The 15770-nt window shown below is 35.3% G+C and overlaps 1 protein-coding gene across 1 annotated transcript in view; it reads right to left on the bottom strand.

Moving 5' to 3' along the window:
* Positions 1-11164, bottom strand: part of LOC124542618 — a 40084-nt gene extending 28920 nt beyond the window's left edge. Inside the window, exon 1 of the mRNA XM_047120544.1 lies at positions 10983-11164. Within this exon, the coding sequence (XP_046976500.1) occupies positions 10983-11164 (182 nt within the window). The remainder of the gene's footprint in view (positions 1-10982) is intronic.
* Between the last annotated feature and the right edge of the window lie 4606 nt (positions 11165-15770).

Genomic DNA, 15770 nt, shown 5'->3' with positions numbered 1-15770 from the left:
AACAATTTTGTATCCTTAATTAAATTCTTTTTATTCAGAGACAAGCTGTCACCATGCATTAAAACAACTATATTAGTGGAATCCAGATGCATAGAACTTATCTTATTTATTTGGTACTGATAGCTTGCCCCGGGTGTACTTGTATTGAATACATTTTCTACCTCACTTTTTAGTATTGAGCCAAAGCCCTGACCTAACCTAACTTATCAGATACTACTATAACATTTTTAACATTTTTATTAATTCCTAACCCCAGTCTATTGTGGTTGTGGATTTTTGGTGAACATTGACTCAACTTGATAGGTTGAGGCACTGTGGTATTATTAGTACTAGTAGCAGCCAACTCATTTTCTTGAGTATGCAAGCAGTTACATATGCATTTATTTGATAGGGATTTAAATTTTTTCAAGTTGGATGTACATAGCTCAAGAAGATTATTGGCTGCATGTATATGTTCCTCTATCTGTTTTTGAGCCAAGTCATATTTTTTATTAACAAAAATCTGAAGTTTTCTGTAGGCTAAAAATTTCTAGTTTCATTTGTTCAATATTAGTGTCATACATTATTTTTTTATTTTGCAATTTATTATTACATGATTTTATTTTATTAATCAAATGTGTTTCTCATTTTGTATATTGATATTTATGAGTATTATTAATCATTTTTTTTGTTTTATTAATAAATTTATTTAATTTTATGTATTTTTTTAATTTGTTATGTGTGTTCATATATTTATGATTAATTTTAGACTCCTGCAAGGAGGTGTTACAGTCAGAGTCATGTGTAACTAATTCATTATACAAACTCTCAGTCGCATAACATTTCTGGCTTGTTTTAATTTGTTCTAATTCTTTCTCTGATTTTTGAGCATTTAAAAGACTAACTTCCAGTTCTGAAATGCGACTCAAAGCTCTTTCATGTTCATCGCTACACTCTTTAAATGAGGTCACAATTTTATGGAGATTGTCCCGCTCGCTAACAACATCTAAGCAATGTTCATTCAACTTGGCTAGCTCACTTTTGAGTTCTGTGTTTTTATTAACAATTTTTTGATCTCTTCTTCACTGTCCTCACGCTCTTGAAGAAGTTGTCTGCTTAACTCTTTAGAGGATTTTAATTCTTTAAGGGTGAGTTGGAATTTGGCTTCCATATCTTTTATTGAAGTTTTCCGGGTCATAATAGTATACTCCATGTTGTTTAACTGTAAAATAATTTAAATATGTATTTTTAAATGCTATTGCAGAGAGATTTAATATAATCAGGATTGTACAAATCTATGTCTGATTGATTATTTTAATAATAGGTGATATAACAAAATGTGATTACTTATTATATGTGATACAATTAAGGTAATAGCAATGAATTTGTCCAAAGTTAAGTAATATAATATAATATTTTATACTATGATATTCCAGTTACAAAAGGTACACTAGGTTAATCACATATAATATTTTTAATTATTTTACTTTTGTAAATATGTAGGTATTTAGTTATTCACTTGTCAACTACTTCAAACAATATTATAAGCTTAGTATGTACTGAACACAAGGATTACAGCTTACAAAATAAGCTGGGGTCCTATGCACAGCACAGATATTGTGAAGAACTATCTGAGGGCTATGTTAAAATCTTCAACCTTGCTTCCAACTAATTGTCAAGTAAAGTGAGACAGTAATCACGCCAAAGGAGAAGGCAGATGCTGTCCACAACATGTAAGCCTTGTTCGAATTAGGTTTAGAACGTGTAAAAAAGAGTAAATAAAAGTTTAAAACAAAATACTCCCCGGGTTTACGTAGATTTCAAGTTAAGCGGCCGTTAGAGTATGACAGTCGACTCGATTCTTCTTTTGTTCCGATTTAGTTGCGTATATGCGTCACAAACACTATTGACACTTTTTTAAAGAATTGTAATACAGAATTACTACTATTAATTTGAATTAAAACACTTAAAACTAAATAATTTAAAATATTTAAAAGAAATTCAAATTTGACATGTCACCCAGAGCAGTGTTACCAGTATAATCCTCCTAATAATATTTTTACTCCTTATTTCTCTTTCATGGAGCTCAGAAACAACATCTTCATAGTTAAGATTTATTGCTGATTTCTGATCCGATGGGTTAATCTTAAGATTGTTGATATCAGTTTCTAAGTATATGAGCTTCGTATTCGTTGCGTTGTTCGCATGTTTAAGGTCAGCAATATCTGATTTTATTATTGTTTGTTCCGAAAGAAGTTCGTTGGTAGTTTTTTGCAATTTTTCTATTTCGTCCCTTATACTTGATACATCTTCCGAAATTTTATTCATGATTGTTGTTTGTTTCTGAACAAAACTATTAAGTGTAAGTGTATAAGTTCTTTGCGGAAATTTGTAAAATCAGTTTTTAAGCCTTCATGATTTGAATCAGGTTCTTTTCTCTTCCGAAGTGTGACTCGAGATAACTCAGGTTCATCCATACGTGTTTTGGAGAGATCGGGTTGGGATCCACTTCGTATTGTTAATTCAGCAGATGATTGTAAAAAACTCATTTCGTGTGTTCAAAATAATGTTTGGCAGAAAAAAAAATAAACATGTATTTTACCGCTATGTAAGCCCGCCTTAATAGATGTGACGTCGTTAAAAATCTGGTACTCGCCTTATCTTTGCGAACGGTTGGCGCTGAGCAGGATGAATTATTGGAGCCTGTCTCTTTCACACCACGAGTATGAAGGGGCAGGGGCATTTGTTTCTTGCGCTTGCGTTGAATGTCTAGCACAGTGCGATAAAGAAATGACGTAAAGACTCACAATTTGCGACAAATAAGAATGAAATTTATGTTCGTACTTTGAGGATTCAATTTCACTTGTAACTAAATTATTTATTTAATTTAAAAACTTCGACGCGTCTACTCATTGCGCGCTCCAAAGAGCGAAATAGCTGACGTAAATGCACTAGGGATACTCTAAGCCCCTAATTAAAATTGTTAATGAGAAATTAAAATACCACAAGAAATGGAAGAAATATGGTGCCACTTCTGATTACGATACATTTTCCTTACTAAGAAAAAAACAAAAACGTATCCAAGATGAGTGTTTATCTACGTAATATAAAATATACGTAAAGTAATAGGTATTTTTGGAAATATGTAAATTCTAAAAGAAATATAATATAATTATATAATTCCAAGTACCATGTTTCTTAATGGTACCTCAACTTCAGTTGGTTATAAAATATGTGATTTGTTCAATTTATATTTTCATTCGGCTTATGAATCAAATTTAAATAATCGCTCACCTGAACTAGATGGTTACGATGAAAATGTATTTAGCATTAATTCTGTAGATATTTCTCTATTTTAAGAATTTGAATATAACTAAGGGAACCGGGCCTGACGGGATACCACCCATTTTTCTAAAGAAATGCTGCATTGATATTAGTACAGGGCTTTCTGTTTTATTCAAATTGTCTTTTTCGTCAGGAACTATGCCTAAAATATGGAAACAATCTTTTATTGTACCTATACTGAAATCTGGAGATAAGTACGACATTAAAAATTACAGGCCCATTTCTAAACTATCAACGATTCCTAAGCTATTTCAAAAAAATATATAAGATTTCTGTTATGAAAAAAATTGTCATCATATAGTTACAAAAGAACATGGTTTTATGAATAAAAAGTCGACGAAAACTAATTTAAACGAATTTACTGATAAAATTATTAGGGCAATGGAACCAGGGTTTCAGGTAGATGCAGTGTACAAAGACTTTTCGAAGGCATTTGATAAAATAAATCATAAAATATTGTTGAGTAAATTAGCAAGATTCGGTGTACATGGTAGCCTTCTTAGATGGGTTGAATATTATTTGCGTGAAAGAAGTCAAGCAGTAACGATTAAAGGTTTCTGTTCATCGTTTGTACCTCTCTTTTTTAATATTTTTATAAACGATCTTATTAATAATTTCAAGAATTCAAACATCCTTTTATATGCTTTAATATATATATATATATATATATATATATATATATATAACATAAAGAAATGTAACATTATAACGTTTTCACGCAAAATAAACCCCATCATTTATAATTATCAGTTAAATAAAACCCCGATTAACAGAGTTTTGGATATACGAGATTTGGGAATTACTATTGACTCTAAATTACTATTCAATAAACACATGGATGATATTGTTTCTAGGTCTTGTCATTTATTGGGATTTATTCTTAGAGCAAGTAAAGAATTTAAAAAACCTAAAACAATTTTATTATTGTTTCACTCTTTGATTCGACTTTTTCTGGAATACTCATCTACTGTGTGGAATCCATATCACCAAATTCGTATAGACAGTTTAGAAAAGTTACAAAACAAGTGAAACAATTATATAAAAAGCCGGTTTCCTCAATGTAATATTAACTTATAAAATACTCTACAAAGTCGACGTGATTTCCGTGACCAAATATTTTTATTTAAGATTTTAAACAATAGAATTAACACAATTTACCTTACAAGCAAAATTAATATCAACGAAAAATAGCCACCCGAAGAATTGCTCCATTATTTTATATTCCTAACGTTAAAACATATTACGCTCAAAACTCATTTATCAATAGAGTTTGCGTAAAATATAATGAAAGTTTTAGTCATATTGATATTTTTAATTTTTTCTTACAGTTATTAAAAAAAATGTTGTTTAAAACCCAAAAATAAATATTCCTAGTTCATTACTTAATATGTATTTCTTTTTCGTAAGTAACATAACAATGCGACGTTCGTTGATTTTTATAACTATTGTATTTGTTTGTTTTTTTGTTTTTATTTGTGGCAGCTTCATTGGTGTATGTTTTTGTAATTTTATTTATAATTTAAGTGTATTGTGAACTGTTTGTGCCTTAATAAAGCAAAAATAAATAATATAATTATGTCATTTATTTCATTCCGAATTGTCTTTTATAAATATGATACTTGTCCCTTTATTAAGTGTTCTAATTGAAACTTAAAGAGTTGAATTATGTTTGGCGAGCAGGGAAATTAAGTTCAGGAATTTAGCTTGACTAGTCTGAGGATAGTGTGATGAGATTGCTAGGAGTTTCGTGATATCCACAAAAAGAAAGGCGGTTTGTGGATAGATACGATACAGCATCCATACGCATACCAACAATACGCAGGATCTGTCTCCATTTTGCTTTCTCTGAGTGAATTACTACTCTCTCAATGTCTCGATCAATACCCTGGCATTATTTAATTTGTTGTACCCGTGTTTTCCACTTGATCATACACTCTTTGTGCATTTGAGTTGCCTCGTGTTCGGTTAATCTCTCTGAAAGTTTTTTCAAATTAATGAACCTTGTAGGACGCAACGCAGATGTGGCGGTAGAAGACGATTACTGGAAAATGTTGCAGCACGCACAAAAAATTGTATTTTTTGTCTTAGAAATTATAAGCCAAAATGTTTTCAACCCTTTTGCAATTAGCTAACACCCTGTACCAAATAGAAGATGTTAAATATCTTTTTTTTTTTTTTTTTTTCTCGCTGGAAAAACGCTTTACGCGCTTCCCCCACGTGATGGAAAGTGGGGGGGTGTGTGGGACTCCCCGGAGCCCTGGACGCCTCGTGCGCCCAAGTACGCCGGGTTTACCCACTAAAAAACCCGCGGTACCCTCTCCGTCTTTCGGCGGACGCCACGGGATCGCTTACGCATGCTACCGTGACGCCCTGACGGTCGGCCCGCCTATGCGGGCCTCCAACTCCTACGGGGAATTCCCGGGGTACTGGGACCCTAGTCCCTGCGGCGCCTATTGAGGCGGTGGGAGAAGGTGCGCGTAGCGCCTTTTCCTCCTCCCTTGTCGTCTCCTGCGGAGCGAGTCGGCGGCGGCATTATTTTCCCGCTCCCGCTCCGCGGCTTCCTTCTGCGACATGACACTTTCGCAGAAGGAGCGCATCTCTGACCAGCACATCTCGCTACTGAGCATGGCGTTGATAACGCCCGGTAGCGAGAGGTCTCCACCCATAGTCGCCGCAAGGATGTGCCTCTGGGGTCCCCACGCAGCACACTCGTACAGGGTGTGGTACGCCGTGTCCACTGGCGCACCACACTCGTGGCAGGAGGGTGTTTCCTCCCGCCGCGCTATCGCGTGCAGGTACTTACCGAAGCATCCGTGCCCGGTAAGTACCTGCGTCATTCTGTACGACAGTGTGCCGTGCTTCCTTTCAACCCAGCGACTCAAGTGGGGACGGATCGCCTCCACTGTCGCTAGGCCTGCTGTGGGTGACATCCTCGGATCTTTCTTCGCTAACACCATGGAAAAGAAGCACTTTTCGACGTCTCTGCATTTCAGTCCAATCCATTTCCCTGGCGAGAAACTTAATTTGTCGCTGAAGTCCACTTAGTGCAGTGAGAACAAAAGACTTAAAAGAATTGAACTCCGATGAAAGAGAAGGCACAGTCACAAGTGTTGTTGTCCTCTGCAAGTCTTGCTGGAATTCATTCATACGGCTGTTGAATAAGTCGGTCATTGCAGCCAGAGACTCCTTGATAGATTCCATTGTTGTTGTGTAGTTTTAAAGTGATAAATAGTTCAAGTGATAAGTAATTTTAAAGAGGATTCACTATCTGGTGGGTAGAGTAGGTCACATACACATAATATATCATAAATTAACTTGTTTTAAATAAATATTTATACTATAAAAATAAAAAAATCTTTAAGAGCTTTTAAAAGTGGTGTTGCTTGTTTTTTTACTCCTACCCGATGATTAAAACTTTAATGTAATTCATATTAACGCACAGAGTATTCCTGCACATTATCCTGATATGTTGTCTTCCTTTGACTGTAAAAATTTACATGCTATCCTTGTATCTGAGGCATGGCTAAAGCCTTGTTTACCGTCGATCTCCTTATTGGGAGTTTTTTAAAGCCCCTGCCTCAACGTTGACTACTTTCCCTTATTTAGCCTTTGTATAATCATACTCTTATTATGGGTGATTTCAATACTTGTCTGATAAAGGATGATCATCGTGCCTCACGTTTGAAGTCTCTCGTAAATGGAGCTGATTTGCAAATTTTACCATTGGATGCTACTCACACTTTTCTTACTGCACTCCTTCTTTACTTGACCTTATTATTGTCTCTTCTATTGACCATGTTATAAAATATGGTCAGTGCTCTTCTCTTGCTTTTTCCTATCACGATTTACTCTATCTATCCTATAAATCACAGCCACCCAAAGCTAAATCGAGAATTCTTCTGCAGCGTAATTTTGATGGAATGGACTTGAATGCTCTACGGAAAGATGCTCTTAAGCTTGACTGGGCTGAAGTTGCAAGTTACAAATCCGTCAACGATCAGGTTACGATTTTTAATTCCTTTCTATCAAACTTGTATGATGTCCACGCACCAATTCGACCAGTTCGAATAAAACACCTTCCAGCGCCTTGGCTCACCCAAGAAATAAGGCAAATACAAGAAAAAAAAATCGGGCCAAATTAAAATATAAATCTAATCCTACTGAATACTACCGTTTAAAATATATAAAGGTGAGAAATCGATGCAACATGATGTGTAGAGACAATCAACGACGCCACATTCATAAATCTGTTTCCCAAGAGGAAGAACCAGTTAAAGTCTGGAAATTTCTCAAGTCTTTAGGAGTTGGAAAAGTTACTCAAAGTGTAAATTATTCCAATTTCAATTTAAATAAGTTTAATGAACATTTCTCTCATTCCGAAACTTTCGATGTTACTATTAAATGTAACACTTTAAAAGAATTTTCAGCTAAATCTACTCCCGACTTTCCTGCTTTTGTCTTTAATCAATTATTTAAAATTAACCTTTCCGTTAATACTGGTGAATATCCTGATTCCTGGAAGGACGCGCAAATTATATCACTTCCAAAAAAAGCAAATCCTTCTTCTTTTTCTGATTACCATTTCTATCCTTCCCTTTCTCTCGAAAGTCCTTGAACGTCTCATCCATACTCAATTAAATTATTTCCTTCTGATTCTGAAAAATATCCTTCTGAATCCTTTACAATCTAGCTTCCGACCTGGTCACAGTACGACTACTGCTTTGATCAAGGTTTCTGATGATATTAGGCTAGGAATGGATAATCAACAAGTTACGGTGCTGACATTACTAGATTTTAGTAATGTCTTCAACACCGTGGACTTTGATATCCTTCCTGCTATTCTCGGTTCTCTTAACATACCTCCACAAGTAATTGATTGGATTCATTCTTACCTGCGTGTGCGTCGGCAGCGTGTAGGAGTTAACGGTTATTTCTCCAACTGGTCTCCTATTACTGCTGGCGTGCCGCAGGGTGACGTGTTATCTCCTCTCTTGTTTTCAATATTTATTAATTCTATCTCCTCTCATATTACATCTCTCTACCATTTGTATGCAGACGATCTTCAAATATACTCACTGAGTAAAGTTACCGATCTAACTAAAACTATTCAGTAACAGTAAATGAAAATTTAGTTAAAATTACTAAATGGTCAAAATCTTTTGGATTGAAGGTAAACCCTACAAAAAGTCAAGTTGTTATCATCGGAAGTTCCAAATTAATATCGCGCATTTCTTTTTCGAACTCACCTACTGTGCGCTTGGATGGTGTTGATTTACCGTTTAGTACCGAATGCAAAAATTTAGGGGTTATTTTTGATCAACATTTATCGTGGCAACCACAGGTGAGTAACATAAGCAGAAAAATGTTTTCAACTGAAGGGTCGCTCCGAAGGTTGCGTAACTTTCTACCTATTCCCACCAAAATTTCGCTTGCACAGAGCCTCCTATTACCAATTCTCGATTATGCTGACACATGCTTTGTAGACTTAAAAGAGGAGCAACTTAACAAGCTTGAACACCTTCAAAATCTTTGCATTCGTTTCATATTTGATCTCCGTAAATATGATCACATCTCCGACTTTCGCAAAAAGCTCAAGTGGGTCCCAATTCGCTATCGCAGGAATACTCGTATACTCCATCTACTTTTCTCAATACTCTTTCATCCTTCAACTCCGCTCTATTTAAAAGAGAATTTCAAATTTTTAGGTTCAAGTCACAATCGTTCTCTTCGTTCAGAAGATAATTTACTTTTAAAGATCCCTCCTCATTCGACCTCATTCTATACAAACTCCTTTACTGTTCAGGCTATTCGTCTGCAGAACTCTCTTCCTGTTGAAGTAAGACGTGCACAATCACTTGCTTCATTTAAAAATTCCTTAAGACAATACTATCTTGCACTTTAATTGCTGTATTTAATAGAATTATTTACTTATTTTATTGTTTTTTTTTTTTCGCGAGACATTAATTTAATTTTTGTATATTATAATTTGAATTTAATTTGATAGATACATACATATATGTATGCATTTTAGATATCAGGTACTGTACATTATTTTCTTTATTTATTTATTTTGAATATATTAATATTAAAAGTAACAGCCTGTAAATTCCCACTGCTGGGCTAAAGGCCTCCTCTCCCTTTAAGGAGAAGGTTTGGAACATATTCCACCACGCTGTTCCAATGCGGGTTGGTGGAATACACATGTGGCAGAATTTCTATGAAATTTGTCACATGCAGGTTTCCTCACGATGTTTTCCTTCACCGCTGAGCACGAGATGAATTATAAAGACAAATTAAGCACATGAATCAGCGGTGCTTGCCTGGGTTTGAACCCGCAATCATCGGTTAAGATGCACGCGTTCTAACCACTGGGCCATCTCTGCTCCATGCTCCATGGGCCATATTAATATTACACTGTATTTATTCATTATGTTTATTTCTGCTCTGTACACACCTATCTTTTTCTATATATGTTTTCCTCTACCTTAAGGTTGCCTGGAAGAGATCGCTGTGTTAGCGATAAGGCCGCCTCTTGTACATCTTTCATCTAACCGTGTATATGTGATTTATTTACTGGTGTACAATAAAGAGTATTTTGATTTGATTTGATTTTGAATGATTAAATCAGTTACTTTACTAATCTAATTGTAATATATTGTTTCTTTGAAGACCAATGTAATAAACAGATACTTTAATGATAATAATTTGTATATCTATATGTACAAAAACTGTATTGCATAAATAATAAAACAACAAAATGTGTATATTTTTTTAATGTTTCATATTCAAGTCCCAAATATGTTTTCCTCCCTCGTTGAAATATAGACCATTTTGTTTAAAAATATTAGAATATATAGATGCCGTTCCTGTATTATCACATATTTTTCTGCCGCGCTGGTATACTGTGAGCATCAATTATATCACTAAAATAAATTAAATACACATTAACCATATTATAAAAGAAGCAGAAAAATAACACACATATGTGAATTGTATTACATACTACTATTACTATATACATTATATACTGAATGCCTGAACGTTGATCTGAATCAACCAATTTAGAATTGAATAATAACTCAAATTAGTAGTTGTATGTTATATTGTTTGTATATTATATAGTACAACTTGTAAGAGTAGCACCTTCAGGATACTTTCTAAATAAGTTGAGAATTTAATAATACAGTTAATATATTTACATAGGCATTTATTTAATAACCAGCGTATATAACGTAAAAATTACAAAATTATATTTTTGGAATTATTGAATTCCGAGCATAAAAAATAAATATAAAAAAATAGGTATGTAGGTGCTTGTATATACAGTAGAATCTCGATTATCCGGATCAATTAAAACCAGGGGTATTCCGTATAATCGAAAATCCGGTTAACCGATTTCAAAGCAAATCAAATAATATTTAAGTTTTAATATTTTTTTATTATGTAATGGGTTTTACATAGATAATACGATATATAAAAAACGAGCTATAACGATAGATAATGAATTACATAATACCTAAGTAATTTACAATTTTGGTTGGAAATAACTTGTTATAGATTTTTGACGTAATGAATCACATCTTTTTTTCGCATCCAAGTCCCTAATGCGCTTTAGTTGTAACAACTGTATGCGATCCGATTCGTCCTGTCTTTCAAACCACTTATCTACAGCAACATCTAGAGGTTCAAAAGCTTCTGCGTGAGATGGTACTTGACATACATCCCCAGTTTCAGTCTCTTCTTTATCTTCTCTCTCGTTACTGTTTAAATCCTCAATGATTTCCTCATCAGTTAATATTTGGAATCCAGGGTTTTCACTATCGCAGCTCAGCCACTCCATAATATTCTCTTTATTGCACCCTTCACCAATGCTAAGAATTTTCATTGCAACGGTTATTTCTTTAAAATAGTCGTGCGGTTTAATTGAAGGATCAGATAGAGTTCATTTTAATAATTTATTCCATGCCCTTTTTAATGTTTGCAATTCCACAGAATTCCACGCTTCTATCAGCATAAAACAACAATCTTTTAAATTACTTTCCTTAAAAAACTTTAAAAACGTTTCTATTTCACTGTCGTCTGCTGATAAAAGATGTAGTAGCTGCTTTCTGTATTATAAACTTTTTAAAGTTTCAATGACACTTTGGTCCATAGTTTGCAATATCGATGTTACGATATGGGGCAAAAAGTTAACCGTGAACTTCCCATTTTCTCGATTTAGTATTTCAGCGGAAGGGTGCGTTGGCGCATTATCTAATAACAACAATACATCGCCCTCCTTTCCTACGTCCTATTGAAATTTCCTCACCTCAGGAATAAACGTATTTTCTTACCAAGTAAGAAAAAAAACGTGTGTTCAACTCTTTTTGTTGGTTAGCGTAAATTAAGAGTATTTTAACATTTTTGAAACAGTGCGCATCTTTTGATTTACCAATAAGTAGCAGTGGCAATCGATGTGTTCCTTTAGCGTTTGCGCAAACCATAACTGTAACTCTGTCCTTACTCACTTTGTGCCCCGGTGCTGCATTTTCACGTCGCGATGCTAATGATCTGCTTGGTAGAGCTTTCCAATTAAGACCTTTTCGTCCGCATTGTATACAAAATCTAAATCGTTTTTGTTTTCATCTAGAAGTTCTTTTAACACGTCTACAAAAGAGTCGGCTGATGCAACGTAAGCAGACAGTTTATCTCCTTGAATCTCCAGTTCTCGAATTCCATGTCTGGATTTGAATCTTGCTAGCCATCCACAGCTCGCCTTGAAAGAAGTATCACCACCAAGTTTTTGATTAAAATCTAATGCTTTTTCACATAACAGAGGTGATATGGGCTGACCGCATGCTCTCTTTTGTAAGAACCAAGTAAAAACTGCATTCTCCGTTGCGAACTTCCATCTTCTTGCTCAAGCGCGCAGGTGAACTTCATTATGGAATCAGAATTATTCTTAATGTCTGACATCGTAGAAGTTCCGAGTTTGTGCCAACTTAGAGCCAGATTCACCATTTTTTATACTCTCAATTATCTTAATTTTGTCTTTAAGAGACAACGCTACTCTTTTTCGAATGGACATTTTAAATTTTCAACACAAAACGTAAACAAAAATAAAAGACAACCTTTCCGTTGAACGCTATCAAAGAAAATGAAACAATAACAAACACTTTAACGCAAAGAAATGAGAGCAGGAGTACACCGTCGGAGGCGGGAATAAACTTGTTGTAAACATGTCTCGTTGCGCCGTCAAAACATTTTTAATTAATAATTAGAGCCGAGACCGAGAGAATGAGTCCGGATAATCGGATCTTCGGAATATCGGGATTGTATTGTACTACTTCATAACTAGGAACTTTTTGTTTAATAGCAATTTACTAGATTTACTTGATATGTTATTGTTTTATATATATATATATATATATATGGCTTTTATTTGTGCCAAGAGGGCACAGATTATTTCGTCAATGTCACGTGCGATGGAGAAGACACGATGGAGATTGAACGGTGAAGTCGAGATTGCAGGCTTAATTTAATTTTAAGGGCACAATAATAGTAGACTCTTTAACTGTTAACCCATAACCTAAGACAATACGATAATACATAAATAATAAGATAAACATATAACATTATTAATAAGACAACAAATAAGAACGATCACAAAAATATTTACAACTTAATTTTATTACGCTCAATATATTTACATAAAAATTTACAGAGTGGACTAAACACACACATTAACAAACATTCAACATTAATAGGGCGAGGAATTTTGGGAGGGAGAACGTCGTATAGGGGATAGAGGAGTTTGGGGCAAGAAACAGTATATGGGATAAGGAACCTTCGTCAAGGCCACATTCACACAAAAAGTGATAACTCTAACTCTAATTTTACAAAAAAGAACGGGCGTACATGCATGTCCAAGGCGTAAACGGCAGATAATTGTGGTGACCCAACGTTAGCTTGCCTGCGATGAGAAAACCAAGGTCGCCTTGGAATAACTGGTTGTAGAGTTGCGTAAAATCTACCTTTACATTTTGATGAAATTTCCCAAAACAGAGTTCCAGGATTTAACAAGATGAGTTTTCGGTAGAGCACACAAGTCCTGAATTGAGTTTTTAAAATGATTAAGAGAGCCAGTTAATATAGCAGCTTTAGCAAACGAATCTGCTGCATCGTTGTCGGAAATACCAGAATGTCTTGGTATCCAGACAAGCGATAAATCCAACCCTTTTTGATGACAGGAAAACAATGCTTCCCTGATCTTAAGGACGATGAAAAACTTTCTTCTACTACGAAACGGATTTTCCTTAATTGCCAACAGACAACTCAAAGAGTCTGTCGAAATTATCGAGTGTCTGAGGTAATGGGAGTGGAAAAAGGATGGCTTCTAAAATTGCAATCGCTTCACCAGTAAAGATGGATGATTCAGGAGGCGATTTAAATTGAAGGACAATTTTGAATTTGGGGATCCAACAGGCTGAGCCGACGCAGCTGTCAGGGGATAGTTTCGAGGCATTAGTAAATATAAGTAAATGATATGACCCATTGATGAAGAAATCTTTGAACATTAGAGTTTGTATCAGGGGCCCCTTTAATAAGACCAAGATCTGTAATAATTGGTGGATTATAGACTAGAGATCTAAATGGAGTGGAAAAAAGAGGATTTGACTAGAACCTTAAGATAGGGTGTGGGAGTGTTGTAAATTTTAAAAAACTGTCTAATAATAAGGATGGACTTCTAGAGCGAACGCAGAGTTTGGACAGTTTGCTTAGACGGGACCAAAGAGGATGAAAAGATAACTGTAAAAACTTTACTACAAAACGGTCGCATAAAATTTCTCAGTTTAAGCGGAGGATCAACACATTCAACTTGGAGAGCGTTAATGGGAGTAGTTTTCATAGCTTCTATGATTATTCTGAGGTATTTGTATTGGATTGTATTGAGTTTTTCAGAGACGGATTTACTAAGTGGTTCTAAGACAAACAGTCTAAATGACTACAAACTATTGCATTGTACAGTGGTTTAAGAGAATAGGGGTGAGCTTCCCACCAGACTCCTGAGACTGCTCTAAGGACGTTAATACCCTTTTCACATTTTTTTATACTTGGTGGTAGGGCTATGCAAGCCCGTCTGGGTAGGTACCACCCACTCATCAATTATTCTACCGCTAAATAACAGTACTCAGTATTGTTGTGTTCCAGTCTGAAGGGCGAGTTAGTCAGTATAACCGCGGGCACAAGGGACATAACATCTTGGTTCCCAAGGTTGGTGGCACATTGACGATGTGGGGAATAGTTATACTTATGACGCTGTAGTCATTGTCTATGAGCGATGGTGACCACTTACCATCAGGTGGCCCATATGCTCGTCCGCCAACCTATACCATAAAAAAAAACATGCATCAGAGTGACAAATTCCATTCAGTTTGTTATCGAGAATAATGCCTAGAATTTATTAAAGTTATTAATTTCGGGATATTTACCATGTTTTTTATTTTTGTTCGGTGGAGCTCGATATTTCGACATTGTCTACGAATGTCTTGTTCACGAGACTGAAGTGTGCGGGTAGATGCTGATAATGTTAGAGGTGTCCGTATCGAACTACCTCCTTTCTTGTACGTTTGCTACGTAAACACCGGTCACCACTACTATTGTCACCCCTACCATTGTCACTAGTTGAATTTATTTTATGTACACTCGACACTCGATCCCGTGTTTTGCAGACGAAACTCACCGTATCAATTCGCGAATTTTTTATTTTATTTTTATTTTGCGGGGGTTTGCATAATTTTATTATTGGATTATTCGCTTTACGAGAACTACGGAAAGACGAAGACCTTATCGTACTTAGAGCGGATAAAGGGAATGCTACTGTGGTTATGGATGTCACAGACTATGACAGAAAAATACAACACCTACTGAGTGATGAAAATACTTATCGAAAAGTCACCTATAACCCTACGGCAAGAACAAACCGAGCTACGACCACTCTAATTGAAACCTGTAGGGATGCTATTGGACATGAGACATCAAAATATTTACTCCGGCCGAGAAACATACAACCGCCTAAATTATACGGACTACCGAAAATACATAAGCCAAATGTCCCGCTGAGGCCGATAGTAAGTCAGATTGGCTCGCCCACCTATGAATTGGCAAAACATGTATGTAAAGTACTACAACCGTTAGCAGGCCAGACAAAATCTCATGTCAAGGACTCCAGACAATTTGTTGACATCTTGCGTTCGACTACGGTTGAGCCTGATGACTTGATGGTCAGTTTTGACGTCGAGTCATTGTTCACGAATGTGCCTATCGTTGAGTGTATGGATGTCATAAAGGTGAAATTACAGCAAAATAACATACCGACTGAATATATGAAATTGCTACATCATTGTCTAGAGACGAGTTACTTTATTTACCAAGGCGAGTACTACTTGCAGATAGATGGTGTGGCA

Source organism: Vanessa cardui, chromosome W (assembly GCF_905220365.1).
Source record: "Vanessa cardui chromosome W, ilVanCard2.1, whole genome shotgun sequence".
NCBI classification, from domain to species: domain Eukaryota; kingdom Metazoa; phylum Arthropoda; class Insecta; order Lepidoptera; family Nymphalidae; genus Vanessa; species Vanessa cardui.
This window is presented reverse-complemented; position numbering and strand designations above follow the sequence as displayed.